The sequence below is a fragment of the Musca vetustissima genome, unplaced genomic scaffold (assembly GCF_032173495.1).
Source record: "Musca vetustissima isolate MV318-11 ecotype Yass unplaced genomic scaffold, APGP_CSIRO_Mvet_v1 utg68149, whole genome shotgun sequence".
Classification (NCBI taxonomy): domain Eukaryota; kingdom Metazoa; phylum Arthropoda; class Insecta; order Diptera; family Muscidae; genus Musca; species Musca vetustissima.
Genome location: NW_026877051.1, coordinates 29,954 through 47,209, shown reverse-complemented (window position 1 = coordinate 47,209; position 17,256 = coordinate 29,954). Strand labels below are relative to the sequence as shown.

General features: G+C 35.6%; 2 protein-coding genes across 2 annotated transcripts; both read left to right on the top strand.

Moving 5' to 3' along the window:
- The first annotated feature begins 828 nt into the window (after positions 1-828).
- On the top strand, positions 829-6,007 carry LOC133321562 (uncharacterized). The gene is made up of 3 exons (XM_061530647.1): positions 829-853; positions 922-1,167; positions 4,878-6,007. Exons 1-3 carry the CDS (start codon positions 829-831, stop codon positions 6,005-6,007), a joined length of 1,401 nt encoding a protein of 466 aa, XP_061386631.1.
- Positions 6,008-11,799: 5,792 nt separating this feature from the next.
- Positions 11,800-15,640, top strand: LOC133321580 (heparan sulfate glucosamine 3-O-sulfotransferase 6). Its single transcript, XM_061530666.1, has 3 exons — positions 11,800-11,934; positions 11,993-12,546; positions 15,133-15,640. The coding sequence occupies exons 1-3, from the start codon at positions 11,800-11,802 to the stop codon at positions 15,638-15,640; spliced, it is 1,197 nt and encodes a 398-aa protein (XP_061386650.1).
- The last annotated feature ends 1,616 nt before the right edge of the window (positions 15,641-17,256 follow it).

Here is a 17,256-nt window from a genome sequence, read left to right as displayed (position 1 = left end):
TTCTTATGTTTAATCTATTTTTATATGGGTTCCTGATGCGATAGGTTGCACAGCTCTTTGTAACTTTTGGTGTTGGGCCAGAATAGTCTATATATGGTCCTGAGGCATTTGTTTATGAATACCTGTAGCTTTTGCCCTGAAGGTTTATCTGATGTATATCTGAATCGATGTTATATTTGCATTCCATATTTTAAGCTTTGGTTTCCTGGATAAATGTGGACTTCTCCATATACCACCCGGTTACATTTAAAAATCATTTATTGTAAATCACCCTTAAAATCTCACATGAATAACTTTTGCATCAATAATTCCGCAATTATCGGTCGTATATCAAATTCCATTCGGTTGCGATTGTAATTTTAGATACAGAATCGAATTTTAATTATAGATGAACATGTTTTCTTTTTTTTGTGTGGTTAGTATGTAAGGCAATTTTTTTCTTTGCTTTCATATCTTATCGATATGAATGAACTGCTGAGCAAAAATATTTTCCAAAACCCCAACTTGTTGTTATTGCTTTCTTTTTACAAACCAAAGTATGTACCAAAGAACAAGAAGAATCTCCATAATTGTTAGTCTGCTCTTTTTTCGCAGTACAGCATTGATTGTTCTCTGCATTGTGTTTTGGTTTTTATCTCCAATTCAAGATGATTCAATACCGTTTTCAATAAAAATAGACAAGGTACAATTCAACGATACTGGCTGCTGTTAAGTAGATATTGAAAGAAAAAAATAATGTGTCGCAGTACGATTTGAACCATAAATGTGGAAGGGAACTTTTCTTTCTCGAGTTGCATCGATCGCAAAGTTCTCTATAAAAGAATAAATATGTATTTTTTCTGTGATTTCTTAAGTAAGTATTTATTTTTGTAATCAAATTTATTTAAAGATATTTTAAATATCTTTTGTTATTATTTTTAGTCTTCGGTTGTTTATTTGTCAGCGGTTTTCATTATGGCTACTATTGCAAATATGCCTATGTCTATGATAATCTCTGGGATCATCGATTCTCTTCGATGGGCATGGCCTTGTGCCTAATTCTGGCCATTGGTTACTGTCTACGAAAATACAAGAAACGAAAATATCTATTCGAAAATTTCTATGTGATATTCTATGGCTTGATATGCAGTATAATTAGTGCGGTATTTCTATTGACGGAAAATGTTGGTAAGTATATTGGAAGTTCAATATTCTTTGAATGCAGTTTGATTCAAATTATTTTGAATTACCATTAAGGTGAAACAAATACTGAGGTTGAAAAATTGGGCTAGGATCTTGAAAATCCAGAAAATGACGCGAGACGATGGTTATGTAGAAACATGGACTTATATTGAAAATGTTCGCATGTCCTGAATTGCCAAATTACAGCCACCTCGTTACGTTAAAATATAGTAAATTCGGACGAAAAATACACCTAGGACCATGAAAATAATTATAAAGAATTGGAATTTTATATGACGGCTACTTCCGAAGATCGACCGATTTTTACAAATTATAGTGGAGGTCATATCTGATTATTGGGATTTTTAGTAAGAAGATTTCGATTGAAAAACATACCAGAACTTCTCAAAATGCCGAATACTGATATTACCAGTATATGTGGATCTATATTGACCAATTTTTGTAGGAAGATTTGACACCCGATGATAACCTATAATACCAAACTAAAGCCAATTCGATTGAAAACCCCAAAATACCGAACAATGAAAAATACCAATATATGGGGACTACTGGGATCAATAATGATCAATTTTACACCCAATTTTGGTTGAAAAATCGTGCCCAAACTCCTCGTAATATGGAATACAGGTTTCGTTCTATGAATGCTACCCTAAAAAGTGGACCAGTATTAATATTTTTTTGGTTGGAATGTTTGCTATCGAGCGAGAGCCCAAAATTCCTAATTGCAGACAATGAAATAAAAAAACGTGGCTAAAATTCAGAATAATTGTCGTGTCGTTATATGGGGACTCCCCTGAAATTTGGACAAATTTGATAATTGTTGATAAGGAGTATCCATGGCCCAATAAACAGGTCATGCAAGAAGCGAATATTATCGGCCATTTTGATAGAAAATCCCTCAAACTGTCAATTTTTTTTACGTCTTCTCACGATTAGGTCAAATTTTGACAGTTCGAGTGAAATCATTTCGCTCATTACACGTCCTGTTTATTGGACCATAGAAGACTCCAAAATATAAAATTACATCCAATTAGATTGAGAAAATGTGCCTGAACTCTTAATAAATACCAAAAATCGATAGGCTTCGTTATATGGGTCCTACCCTAAAAGTGGACCAATATTAATACTATTTGGACGAGAACTCAAATTAGAGAATTCGAATTGCGGCTTTGGTTGGAAAGTTGTAATTCAACTTGTGATCGTAATCCAGAATAACGGATATAAATCTTTTAAAGAGCTTAACCGAGGAGGAGTTTGAACCAGTCTGTAATGCAGAGTACGTTATAGCACTTCATAGGGGAGATAATCCAAATTAACTATGCTGAATCGGAGCAAATTATCGATGTTAACTGGGCGAAGCCCATGGAGAACGGAGATATATTCTTCAGGGAAATTTATGTGAAATTACCACATACATCAGCTGGTCGATATGGTCCATAGATGCTGGTGATGTAGATCTATAAGAGCTTCATCGGAACTATTAAGACATACGCGTTTGTAGGTTGGTGAACAGAATTTCTAAAGTAAAAAAATAGTTTAGAGAAAATGTCGTCTAGGTATATGTGGAGTACCGTCCTGGCACCATTGCCTTGCATCTTGAAGACTATATTGTACGTTTTTCTACTGTAAATCCAATTGAAACCATGAATGTGTGAATCGGCGTAATCCACGATATGCCACACAAAAATATACACTACATCGTATAAAAAATCTTCAATCAAAATTTTTGAGTCGCACCAAAGAGGTGAAACATCTAAATTACGTCATGTGAAAATCTGAAACAGGCTCATGGGCGAAAGGATCAATAGCACAAATTTCCACTGGAAACTGTTGTAATACTGATGTAGGAGGAAGAACGAAACTGGGACTCCAGGGATAGGATAGATGTCCCAGCTTTTCCAAACCGTCGAAACAAATTCTTGACCTTAATGACATGACATAGAATTCATAGAAGTATGGCAAGATTAATCTCAGGTTTTCTTCGAATTGTTTCAAAGCGTTTTCGTTTTTAGACCTTGAGTGCCTTAAATTTATAGTGATGTCTATATGAGGTCTATGCCATCCAATGTTGTCCGCTAGTAGGTTTTTATGCCCTGAGAGTACATGGGTACCGACCTTGCGGTCTTATCACGCACGATACTCCCCGAAGGGTGCTTTATCTTTGTAAGGTATGTATTTTACTGTGTGCAAAGTATGGACGAAATTGGATATTCTGTTCGCCCCAAATGATATTTAAAATTTTTCAAAATGTAGACAATTTGTGGCGTAGGTACTAGAAGGAGTTTCCAAATAAGTACCATATCCCAACAATATGCAGGTATGGTTAAAATATTAGGTTGTGCAAAGTTTGTTTAGAATCGGATGTTCTGACTTTCATCACAATTTTGACCATTTTTGGGTGAGGTACCAGAAGGAAAACACTTGACCTAGACTTGGTTCAAATCGTATAGTCCGTTTTTCAGTAAAAAATTAACCATTTTGTAGGGGAACTAAGTTGAATTAAGTTTGGAAGAAATATTACGATGTGTAAAGTTTGGATGAAATCGGTTAATCCCTTCGAGAGTTTACGTGCGCTTCAGCCGGCCAGACAGACGGACGGGTATTTGTAAATCGAATTAAAATTGTGTGAAACCAATATTTCGATAAGACACATTTTTGCCGTATCATAGTGAATATACCCTCATTAGCCATAAGGCTGAGGGTATTGTTAGGTAGGACTATTTAATATATGGGCCTATATTGAACACTTTTATTCATATTTAAAAATATCGAAATGTGGTGGAACCTTCACTATGTCAAAACATGAAAATATAGTGGACAATTTCTGTAGAGATGTCAATCACCCTGGAAAATTTATGGTACCTCTATATGAGAACTATGTAAAAATATCGAAAATGTTCTGTATTTTTTTCGACCTCCAAAATCCTAGAATGCCACATTACAACATAATAGGTCTGAAATCTTCAAAATTCTGTATATGGGTCGGGACCTTCTATGTGACAAAAATCTATATTGAACATTTTCTCTATACATTCATGTCAACCTCCAAGAACTGGAAATGCCAAATGACAATGCGTCTAAAATCTTAAAAATGCTGAAAATGGATCGGTACCGTTACATGGTTTGACCGATATATCCTATTTGCTATATATAAATCACTCAAGGAGTAGTAGCAATTTATGTGCAAAATTTCGAAGATCTATTTTAAATATTGCAATCTCTGTCGTGATTTAAACAGGCAGAAGACAGAAGGACATGGCTCCTGTAGATATCTGTCCACCTTATGGTTTTGGAAACGGGTCTAACCAGTTAAAATTATTTGTCGATGGAATCGCGAACCATGTTTATTAATTTCTAGAACCCAATCTGAAATGATACGACGCTGTTGATGACCGGGCGGTGCTTCAAAAGATGTTTATCGGATCGTCACAAGTGATGCATATGAGCCCCAAAGAGCAATCGACATTCTGTGTCTTCGAAGTCTAGCCAAATCCAAAGAAAATTGTATGTTGAAGAAGTATTTCGATTGTTTATTCAGCAAAATTGGTCGTGGGGCAACTATTCCGCTTAAGAAACATTGATCGACAATTCTGAGTGGTACGCCACAAAATTTAGTTGACGTATTGCTATTTAGCATAAATAAAATAAAAATAATCCAAAATTGAATTAAAACTTTTTTCCATTCTCCTTTTCAGAGATTTCGTTCTTTTTCATCTTCACAGCGATGATTATTATTTATTTGCCCTGTTACAATTTCATTAGCCTACGCGTTGGAAGCGATGGTTGCCGACCTGCTCGTATAGCATTGGGCAATGCTATGTATTTTGCCGGATTGACTTCGGGCTTTGTCATATTCGATGAATTGCAGCCGAAAATAGCCGGTTGGGTAATATTCGCAATAAGTTTACTCTTTGTTATCGGCATCATTATCAATGAATGTCTGCATCAGTGCCGGTGTCAGGATTATAAAAGTTCCTGTGATTTGGTATTCAATCTTTTGAATGAAGAGAAATTGGTGTTTGCCGAAAGAAAATCGATAACTGCGCTATTTGTGGGTCGTGACGACTATTGTTTTAAGCGTAACATACAATGGCTTGTTGTGGGGCTTTCGGGTTTAATTATAGCGGAGCGTTGCTTCTTCTTTTCCTGGTCCTATCTGGATTTAATGCAAAGTGCCACACGCGGCTATACACATGGCAGTGAACATTCGTATTTACCATATCTGTTGTATACCGGAGGATGTCTAATGGGCTCTCTGCTTATGTTACGCTATAAGCCGAAATTAATTTATCTAATGTTTGGTCTGATCAAAATCACCATTTCCGCAGCCATACTTGGTGTCTATTCCGACAGCCACACCGAAGATTGCTTTCTATTTTTATGTTTCTACTACATCAGCTTGGGAGTTTATTCCAGTATTGGTCTGCAAATGTTATTGGAGGCGACGCCGTTTCTTTATACCGAACTGGCATTGGCTGTGGCCTATTGCATGGAACTGGGCATAATGGAATTGCTGAAATTTGAATCACGAAATGATGACTACTGGTCGAGATTGTGGATTATGACGGCGGTAACAATTTGTCTTACGGCCGTGTGTATTCCCTTGATCCAATTGTTTCTGCCAAAATCGGTGGGCCTTATAGAAATACGAAATCGCCTTTTGGGCATTCATCGACAGCCAATGAAGCCGTACGATAATCGTTTATGGAAAAATAATTTCTATTTACAAATGGAAATACCGACAAATGCGATTAGTGTTGCTCTGGATAAGAATCGTGTCTTTCATCAGTATCCCGCTCCGGAGGAAAAGAAAACGAGGTTTTAGATTTTTAAATTATAATTTTATTGTGATAATTTTATATATACGTAAACACATTTTATATCAATATATATTCGATTAAATAAAGAAGCATTTGCGATTTTATTTCATTTATTTTTTATGCTTAGATTTGGGAGTTGGTATAACAACATATAATTTATGGTACGCAAGATTACACAGACGGCGAATTCATGGATAAGCTTCTCAACTATATCTCCTGCATTTTCCGCGCCTCAGATTGTTAGATTTTTAGATGTGATTCAGATTTTTAGATATGATTCCGAATGAATTTTTATCCATTTGAAGAACCTCAACTTCAATGAAACGACGTTGTTGATGATCGGTCGGCTTGAGTTCTTGGTTTAACTAAACTTTATAAGCCTTGAAACCTTTTGCAAAATAATTTATAATGGCTTTTGTTCGTACATCCCCCAGAGAGTGAAACGTTGTTGATTGTTCCATAAGCCGAGCTAAAAAAGATTGCGAAGTGCGTTGGTCTTGTGCGCATCTCACCCAATTTGGAAGACCATGTTCCGAGATGTTGTCTTCTATTTGATCTTTCCATCGGATTCGTGGTCTTCCCCTTCTGTGTGTGCCATCAGTTGGCTCGCTTTTATATGCCTTTTGTGCTAGGGCATTTTCACAGCATGATCTAGCAAACGTAGTTGATGCAGATCGATATGTCTGACAATAGTGATGACCGAAAATAAATGGTACAAATCATGGTTCATTCGACTGCGATATTTATCGTCAACGCAGATCGGCCCATAGATCTTTCGGATAATTTTTCTCTCAAACACTCCAAGAGCTGCCGCATGCTTCAGATCCATATAATAGTATGTGTAGTATCAGCATCTTGTAGAGTGTGAGTTTGTCTGGCGAGAGGTGGCCTTGTTTCTAAACTGCTTACTTAAACCATAGTAGCATCTGTTGGCCAATACTATCCTTCTCTGATACAACTGATATCATTAATTTTATTTATGGTTGTACCAAGGTACATAAAATCGTTTACTACATCAAAGCTGTTCTCAAGTTCCACAGTTGGTCCGTGTCTACTGGACGTCTTGAGTGTTGATACCATCAGCATGGTCTTCTCGCCATTTGCTGACAGACCCACTTTGGCAGAGTCCTTCTCAATTTGTTCAAAGGTGGCTGTTACCATTCGAAATGTTCGACCCATTATATCGATGTCATCGGCGTAGGCGAGTAACTTGTGTTGTTTCGTATGAATTTTTCCAGCAGGATATTAAACAGATCACACGATAAACTGTCACCTTTTCTGAATCCCACTTTAACTGCTGACATTGTACCAGTTAAAATTATCCTGCATAACCGTATTAATTTTGCAGGAATGCCAAACGTGGACATGGCTTTAAACACCTCTGAACGGATAGGGATGTCGAATGCGGCTTTATAGTCGACGAATAGGTGGAATGTGTCAATGTATTTTTGGATCTTTTCCAGGATTTGGCACAGTGTTAAAATCTGGTCTATGGTGGATTTGGCAGGTCTGCAATGTCCAATAATGGCTCCAGTCGTTCACACAGGACGCTGAATAGCACTTTATATGCGATGGGAAGGATACTAATTCCTCTATAGTTGCCAAAAATCGTCTTGTCTCCTTTTTTTTGCCAAATTGTACAAATTAGCTGGTGCATGCTACTGACAAGGATTTGACAACCGGTCTTCAATAGTTCAGCTGGTAATTCATCGGCACCTGCTGCTTTATAGTTCTTCAGCCGATTGATTCCTATTCTGACCTCATCTTGGCTAGGTGGTATACACTGTATACCGTCATCTCTTATTGGTTCTGGGGTATCTTTTTAACCGCCACTATTTGATACAATACACTTTTCAAAATGCTCCTTCCAGATCCTCAACACACTGTCAGTACATCTCGATTTGCTCACGCTCACGTTTTTCTTGTTCTTTCTTCTTTTTTCTGAAAATATCTTCTCTTATTTTCTCCCGAAAATTTTCCATCGCATTAATTGTTGCTACTGTCTGCAGTGTTGCCCTATACGCTGCGTTTTTGCCTCAGTAGGATTACGACACTCCTGATCGTACCACGGTTTTTTGATGATGGTTTTTAGTACCCAAGTGTTGCTTTTGCTGCAGTTTGTAGGTAGTGGGCAATTCATAGCCATTGTGCTTTTATAGTATTACCGCGACACGGAGTGCTTTCGTCAAGTAAGTGGGTAAGTTGAGCGGAGACAGCTATTCGACGTCGAGTTTCCGTGTTACATTAGATCGCAGCTTTGCTGCTACATTAAGGCGAGATCGGTCGAGCGTATAAAACACTTGATGAATGTCTTCGATCTATCACAACATTATATTTTATGACATGTTCTAACATCTCCATTGGTTCCCGAATTTAGGTCTCGTCTTTTTGTAGGTTTTACCACCCACTATCTTTGAACCGATGTTTTAAAGCTCGTATTGACATGGTACGCAATGGCTATTTCTAGTTAATTTTTTTGGATTTCTCCGAAGGGTTCAAACAAACATATTGTGGTTTACCTCTGAGAATAGACCATCCAAAGTTGCTCAAGCAGAACAGGCGCCACAACACCAGTTTTCCAAAGAAACAGGCGACCATCTGTTTCGAAATGAGGTGAGTCATAAGTTCTATAATTCTTCAGCTTTCAATATAAAAAGTCTTAAAAAACTGCGTAACATTTATGGATCAATCTCAAGTTTTAGTTTAAACATTTTTGAACATATAAAATATTAAAGATTGCAGTGGGTGCCGCAGGTACACTCCCCAAGATCATGTGCCGAAATTCCTTTCCAAAATAGATGTCAGTTATTGACCCCATTGCTTTTAATGGGTATAATGTGTGTTGTCAAGTTAAATTGATCGATTTAGGTTATCTACGGGGATATCCCTTCCTATTGTGGGAGAGTTTGATGTATTAGTTACACTTATCGGCCCACTCCATTACTCTCGATTTACAGGGGATGTGGAGGAGAACGTGTTATCATATTTATGGCTTATCATTTATCTTCGTTATTAAGTGATTTGTTTTGATTCGCATTATTCGTGTTTTATGCTAGGGGTTTTTTGCAAAGAGCGCTATGCGAACTGCGCAGGTACAAATAGTGCAGGATATATGATGTTACTGTCGTGTTTGCACAGTGGGTATTGTAAACTTACATTAGGGGTTTCAAAAAAAAAGAAAAAAAAAATGGAAAAAAATTAAGATATATTTTGAAAGTACTATTATTATAAGAGATCAGGGAATCATAATCCCCTTGACTTTTCTATACAAACATTGATTTTAGAAATGGATGCAACTTTAAACCTACAGAGGAACAAACTTTGAATAATAGGTAAATATGAAAATATAAACATTTAATTATACATATTTTTTAAATAAAAAATATTGGTAGTTTTCCAATCTTAGTTAAAGATATCCCAAAATTCCTTTACGTAACATTCCACTGTGTCATATGTTGGTAGTAGGCACAATAACAATGACAAGATTTATGAATGAAATTTCTTTTGTTGCCACTAATCTTTATTACTTCCCCACATTTTTTTATCGTCAACACGGATCTAAGTATCCGCACATAGACATATGTGTTTGAGGAAAAAGTAAGGAAATAAATCAAAACAAATCCTTTGAAGAGTACTTGCCATGTAATAAGTGCGCATGATTTCTCTCACAGCGTTGAAGAGAGGATGCCATGTAATCAAAAGCATCCGTTTGTCAAGTGTTTGGTACTATTACTTTGCATTGTTATTCTAAAATAATTATACACTCGGAAATAGAAATTAGATAAAAATAAAAAATATGTATTGAGCCTTGAAAAAAGTCATCTTTAAAAAATCCACGCCTTGTTTGAGCCTTGAAAAAAGTCATCTTTAAAAAATCCACGCCTTGTTTGAGCCTTGAAAAAAGTCGGCTTTAAAAATTCCACGCCTTGTTTGAGCCTTGAAAAAAGTCTTCTTTAAAAAATCCACGCCTTGTTTGAGCCTTGAAAAAAGTCGGCTTTAAAAAATCCACGCCTTGTTTGAGCCTTGAAAAAAGTCTTCTTTAAAAAATCCACGCCTTGTTTGAGCCTTGAAAAAAGTCTTCTTTAAAAAATCTACGCCTTGTTTGAGCCTTGAAAAAAGTCTGCTTTAAAAAATCCACGCCTTGAAAAAAGTCTTCTTTAAAAAATCCATGCCTTGTTTGAGCCTTGAAAAAAGTCTTTAAAAAATCCACGCCTTGTTTGAGCCTTGAAAAAAAGTCATCTTTAAAAAATCCATGCCTTGTTTGAGCCTTGAAAAAAGTCTAAAAAATCCATGCCTTGTTTGAGCCTTGAAAAAAGTCTTTAAAAAATCCACGCCTTGTTTGAGCCTTGAAAAAAAGTCATCTTTAAAAAATCCACGCCTTGTTTGAGCCTTGAAAAAAGTCTTCTTTAAAAAATCCACGCCTTGTTTGAGCCTTAAAAAAATGTTTCTTTAAAAAATCCACGCCTTGTTTGAGCCTTGAAAAAAGTCTTCTTTAAAAAATCCACGCCTTGTATGGACGGCAGTTGAAAAAGGTCTTCTTTAATAAATCCACGCCTTGTATGGACGACCCTTGAAAAAAGTCGTCCTTAAAAAATCCAGGCATTGTATGAGCCTTGAAAAAAGGCTTCCTTAAAAAATCCACGGCTTGTATGAACCTTGAAAAAAGTCTTCTTTAAAAAATCCACGCATGAGCCTTGAAAAAAGTCTTCTTTAAAAAAATCCACGCCTTGTTTGAGCCTTGAAAAAAAAGTTTTCTTTAAAAAAATCCACGCCTTGTTTGAGCCTTGAAAAAAAGTTTTCTTTAAAAAATCCACGCCTTGTTTGAGCCTGGAAAAAATCTTCTTTAAAAAATCCACGTCTGAAAAAAATATTTTTTAAAAAATCCACGCATTGTATAGCCTTTGAAAAAGTCTTCTTTAAAAAAATCCACGCCTTGTTGGACACCTTGAAGAAAATATTTTGTTAAAAAAATCTACGCTCAGTTTAGACCTTGAAAAAATATTCTTTAGAGAATCCACGCCTTGTTTGAGCCTTGAAAATAGTCTTCCTTAAAATATTCACTCCTTATGTGTGTGTGAGGATATATTTCTAAAGAGTGTGTTTGGCCCATGAAACAAATATCCTTGATTCTTGGAATTCTCCTTACATTTTTCTCTGAGCTTAAATCTGCAACTAACCATTACTGATGGCTTGTCGGCTGCATGCCGCGCTCTCTCTGCTGCCTAACACATAAACATGCCGCCATATTATAGCGGGAAATATTTGCCTAACGGCATTTGTTGCCATTTCCCGTCTTTTATCCGTGACTCCGTTTTCCGTCGCTTCAACTTCTTTGTAACCGGTTTAACAGAATATGTTTGTGTTGCGCTGTTGACAACACAATGGTAAAGGATAACACGAGCGAAACAACAAAACCAGGCAACCAACACGACATACGATCCGACCTGCCTGATGTGTTTTTTTTATTTTCTGGCTTCCTTGTTATTCTGCTTGACTCTGAAACAATGAAAGGACGAAAAAATTAGGGAGTGTTAAGTGTGGTGCAAGAAAAAGTTTTAAATTAATTAAGAAGTGCAGCAGTTTAAAAAAGACGAAAAACAGAATGCGTGGTTTTTCTTTGGAAAACAAAGAGGAAAACTCAATCACGAAATGGCATTGCTAAATCAAGGCAGTGGAAGAAAAACTGGTGAGGAATTGTAAAATTTACATCCTGTTTGTCGGTAAATCAACAACAGCAACAACGAATTCCCAACGCAACACAACGCAAAACGAGACCTCTGGGGTAGTAGCAGTAAAAATGTCCATAAATTGGTTCAATAATCTCAGTAATCGCAGTTTGGTGATTACGATCCTGATTTGCATATCCTTAATCTATGTGTCGTACACATTTAATTCGTGTCTTATCACAAATTTGGGACGCACCCTTAACAAGGTAAGACATTTGTTTTTATTTTTTTATCCTGGAGAAAAATTTGTCTTCCTCTCCATAGAATTCCCTAAAGCAGTTTTTTATTACCACCTCATTATGGTCGGGTGATAATATGCTCGTTGAGAATGCCACCAAATTGGCAGTGGCCAATAATAATACCACCAATTTTACCAATGGAAGCAGTAATACTTCCACCAAGGACTCGGTCCATCCGCATTTACACAATAATAAACTGATGGCGAAAAAATCGGGAGCCCAAATGAACTCTTCCACTACCTCTGCCTCAGCACCACGTATTTTAGATGGTTCTCCAAAATATCGTTTACTACGACAGCAGGGTTCACGACCCTCACGCCATTTACCCGATACCTTAATAATTGGTGTCAAGAAATCTGGTACCCGTGCCCTTTTGGAATTTATACGACTTCATCCGGATGTTCGTGCTGCTGGTTGTGAGGTGCATTTTTTCGATCGCCACTATCAAAAGGGTTTACATTGGTATCGTCATCACATGCCATACACCATTGAGGGTCAGATTACCATGGAGAAGACACCAAGTTATTTTGTTACCAAAGAAGTGCCACAGAGGGTGCATCACATGAATGCCAATACGAAGTAAGTCCAAATCGAAAATTGCCCTCGATAATTTTTTTAAAAGCCATACAAGGCGATTCAAAGTCCATACAAGGCGTGGATTTTTTAAAGAATCAATTTTTCAAGGGTCGGTCAAACAAGGCGTGGATTTTTTAAAGAATATTTTTTTCAAGGGTCGGTCAAACAAGGCGTGGATTTTTTAAAGATGAATTTTTTCAAGGGTCGGTCAAACAAGGCGTGGATTTTTTAAAGAATATTTTTTTCAAGGGTCGGTCACACAAGGCGTGGATTTTTTAAAGATGAATTTTTTCAAGGGTCGGTCAAACAGGGCGTGGATTTTTTAAAGATGAATTTTTTCAAGGGTCGGTCAAACAAGGCGTGGATTTTTTAAAGATGAATTTTTTCAAGGGTCGGTCAAACAAGGCGTGGATTTTTTAAAGAATATTTTTTTCAAGGGTCGGTCACACAAGGCGTGGATTTTTTAAAGATGCATTTTTTCAAGGGTCGGTCAAACAGGGCGTGGATTTTTTAAAGATGAATTTTTTCAAGGGTCGGTCAAACAAGGCGTGGATTTTTTAAAGAATATTTTTTTCAAGGGTCGGTCACACAAGGCGTGGATTTTTTAAAGATGAATTTTTTCAAGGGTCGGTCAAACAGGGCGTGGATTTTTTAAAGATGAATTTTTTCAAGGGTCGGTCAAACAAGGCGTGGATTTTTTAAAGATGAATTTTTTCAAGGGTCGGTCAAACAAGGCGTGGAATTTTTAAAGATGAATTTTTTCAAGGGTCGGTCACACAAGGCGTGGATTTTTTTTAAAATATACTTTTTTCAAGGGTCGGTCAAACAAGGCGTGGATTTTTTTAAAAAATACTTTTTTCAAGGGTCGGTCAAACAAGGCGTGGATTTTTTTAAAAAATACTTTTTTCAAGGGTCGGTCAAACAAGGCGTGGATTTTTTTTAATACTTTTTTCAAAGGTCGGTCAAACAAGGCGTTGATTTTTTAAGGAATCATGTTTTCAATGGTCGGTCAAACAAGGCGTGGATTTTTTAAAGAATCATTTTTTCAAGGGTCGGTCAAACAAGGCGTGGATTTTTTAAAGATGAATTTTTTCAAGGGTCGGTCAAACAAGGCGTGGAATTTTTAAAGATGAATTTTTTCAAGGGTCGGTCACACAAGGCGTGGATTTTTTTAAAAAATACTTTTTTCAAGGGTCGGTCAAACAAGGCGTGGATTTTTTTAAAAAATACTTTTTTCAAGGGTCGGTCAAACAAGGCGTGGATTTTTTTTAATACTTTTTTCAAAGGTCGGTCAAACAAGGCGTTGATTTTTTAAGGAATCATGTTTTCAATGGTCGGTCAAACAAGGCGTGGATTTTTTAAAGAATCATTTTTTCAAGGGTCGGTCAAACAAGGCGTGGATTTTTTTAAAAAATACTTTTTTCAAGGGTCGGTCAAACAAGGCGTGGATTTTTTTAAAAAATACTTTTTTCAAGGGTCGGTCAAACAAGGCGTGGATTTTTTTAAAAAATACTTTTTTCAAGGGTCGGTCAAACAATGCGTGGATTTTTTTAAAAAAATATTTTTTTGAATTGTCGGTCAAACAAGGCGTGGATTTTTAAAGAATAATTTTTTCAATTGTCGGTCAAACAAGGCGTGGATCTTTTAAAGAATAATTTTTTTCAATTGTCGGTCAAACAAGGCGTGGATTTTTAAAAGAATAATTTTTTCAATTGTCGGTCTAACAAGGCGTGGATTTTTTAAAGAATAATTTTTTCAAGGGTTGGTCAAACAAGGCGTGGATTTTTTAAAGAATCATTTTTTCAAGGGTTGGTCAAACAAGGCGTGGATTTTTTAAATAATCATTTTTTCAAGGGTCGGTCAAACAAGGCGTGGATTTTTTAAAGAATAATTTTTTCAATTGTCGGTCAAACAAGGCGTGGATTTGTTAAAGAATAATTTTTTCAAAGGTCGGTCAAACAAGGCGTGGATTTTTTAAAGAATAATTTTTTCAAAGGTCGGTCAAACAAGGCGTGGATTTTTTAAAGAATACTTTTTTCAAAGGTCGGTCAAACAAGGCGTGGATTTTTTAAAAAATACTTTTTTTCAAGGGTCGGTCAAACAAGGCGTGGAGTTTTTAAAGAATATTTTTTTCAAGGGTCGGTCAAACAAGGCGTGGAGTTTTTAAAGAATATTTTTTTCAAGGCTCGGTCAAATAAGGCGTGGCTTTTTTGAAGAATCATTTTTTCTAGGGTCGGTCAAACAAGGCGTGGATTTTTTAAAAAAAATACTTTTTTCAATGGTCGGTCAAACAAGGCGTGAATTTTTTTAAAAAAATACCTTTTTCAAGGGTTGGTCAAACAAGGCGTGAATTTTTTTAAAAAAAAAACCTTTTTCAAGGGTCGGTCATACAAGGCGTGGATTTTTTAAAGAATATTTTTTTCAAGGTTCAAACAAGGCGTGAATTTTTTTAAAAAAATACCTTTTTCAAGGGTCGGATTGGATATTTTAAAGATTAATATTTTAAGGCTCAAACAGGGTTTGGATTTTTTAAAGATTAATTTTTTCAAGGCTCAAACGAGACTAAAAATATTTTTATGTCTCCTTTAGACTCCTGGTTGTTGTTCGTGATCCCGTCACCCGTGCCATATCCGATTATACCCAAGCGGCTAGCAAAAAAGCCGATATGAAACGTTTTGAAGATTTGGCCTTTGTCAATGGTTCCTATGCTGTTGTGGACACAAATTGGGGACCTGTAAAAATTGGAATTTACTCGAGATATTTGGAAAAATGGCTACACTATTTCCAACTGTCACAATTGCTGTTCATTAGCGGAGAGCGTCTCATAATGGATCCAGCCTATGAAATTGGACGTGTCCAAGATTTCTTGGGCCTCAAACGTGTCGTTACCGAAAAACATTTCTATTTTAATGCTACCAAAGGATTTCCGTGCCTCTTTAAATCGGAGGCCCGCTCCACACCCCATTGTCTGGGTAAGACAAAAGGTCGCAATCATCCTCATATTGAGGCGGCGGCCATTGAAAGACTGCGTGATTTTTATAGGCCATTTAATAATCGTTTTTATGAAATGACAGGAATTAATTTTGCCTGGCCATAAAATGGTTACCATACGGAAAGGGAGGGTATACAAATGTTTTCTTTTTTATATAGAATAGGAATTAGTAGAAAGTTTGAATTATTAATATTATTAATGAAATATTTCGAAAGACAAGTTAGTGATATTTATAAAAAAAATTAAAAAAATTATGAAATTGACATTTTCAATTATGTAGATGTAGGCGGCAAAAATTAAATAATCGAAAATTGAATAAGAAGGGGAGAATAGAGGAGGGTCGTAGAAAAGTAAAACAATTTAGTTCTGAGAACTGATAATTTTTTTGTTCTATTTGCAGTTTTTTAAGTATTTCGAAAAAATTGGTTTAAATATCTTGACCTCTATGACCCTTCGTTGTTTTCCCCTTATTGTGAGTATTTTTAACCATCTAATGGAATTTGACTTAGATTTGACATAGAATATGTTATATGATAAATAAACCGAAACTAAACTAAAACAACGCACAATCGGGCTTTGTAAAAACAAGCTTGTGAATTCAAAAAGAAGAAATAGAATCCAAAATACCAATAGCATTTATAAAATGATATATCCTTTGAACTTATACAACTGTACTTTATATTAATATATTTGATAATACAAAAAACAAAAACCAAACAAGAACAAATATTATACTCATATATTAACTAGTATTATAGAACTATTCTAAATTATATAAATAAACCAATACAAGACTTTGATATATATATAGTATATAAATTTCAATATATTTATAAAATATATAAGAAAAAAAACATAAAATGAACACCCGTACTATGGTCATAACCAACCTCTTATCACACTCTCCCCCTCAACTTTTCATGTAGCTTAAAATCCCACAAATGAAAAAAAAACTTAAACAAAAAATCGAAACTACAAAATAATCATAAATAAAGGTTCCTCTTGCATCTTATATAGAGATCATCTTAACTGAAATCACTTGCAATCATTTCTCTTTCCTAAAACATCACCACTCACACACAACTCTACTCTCTCTCTCTACTATCGTATTTATAAATAGAACACGCACACTATAACTGGAAAAAATCAGGAGCTTACAATAGAAAAATAAAACACATATTTTGTAGTAAAGTTAATACCAGTTATAAATTCATTCCAATAACAAAATAATATGAAATTTTATAAAAATTAAATTGTTAATTTTTTTATTAAATTATTATTTATCATCAAAACTTATAGAAACATGATTCCACAAGTTATTATATTCGAAAATATTTTGAAAACTTGTACATTTTAAAAACCAGTGAGCGGAGCAGTATATTCGGACCGGGGAACGACTTTCTGCGGACCTATATTCTGAGACTGGGCAATATTTCTTGATATTTACACTATCTTGACCTATTAGAGGTCAAGATCTCCTCTCTTTCTTATCCTGGCATCTTTCCCGAATCATGTTTTCCGGATTAAAAATATTCGTCATAAGATTTATATTCTATTATTTTACACAATAAGTTTTGGTTCATTTGACCTGCTAAATATTGGTAGTTCATTGTCAATACAGCCATTCAAGTTAGTTGGTCTGTTTTCCTTCCTTATGGAAAATTTGTGCTGTTCGGATGATTATTGCGTCTTCTCACTATGGCCCATAGATCCCTAATTTT

What these genes read in the sequence shown, in the direction of transcription:
- LOC133321562 (XM_061530647.1), top strand. Translation starts at nt 829, where the DNA reads ATGTATTTTTTCTGTGATTTCTTAA. An exon ending in TTTTTTCTGTGATTTCTTAA is followed by an intron (nt 854 to 921) that starts GTAAGTATTTAT and finishes TATTATTTTTAG; the next exon opens with TCTTCGGTTGTTTATTTGTC. An exon ending in TCTATTGACGGAAAATGTTG is followed by an intron (nt 1,168 to 4,877) that starts GTAAGTATATTG and finishes TCTCCTTTTCAG; the next exon opens with AGATTTCGTTCTTTTTCATC.
- LOC133321580 (XM_061530666.1), top strand. Translation starts at nt 11,800, where the DNA reads ATGTCCATAAATTGGTTCAATAATCTCAGTAATCGCAGTTTGGTGATT. An exon ending in TGGGACGCACCCTTAACAAG is followed by an intron (nt 11,935 to 11,992) that starts GTAAGACATTTG and finishes TCCTCTCCATAG; the next exon opens with AATTCCCTAAAGCAGTTTTT. An exon ending in CACATGAATGCCAATACGAA is followed by an intron (nt 12,547 to 15,132) that starts GTAAGTCCAAAT and finishes TGTCTCCTTTAG; the next exon opens with ACTCCTGGTTGTTGTTCGTG.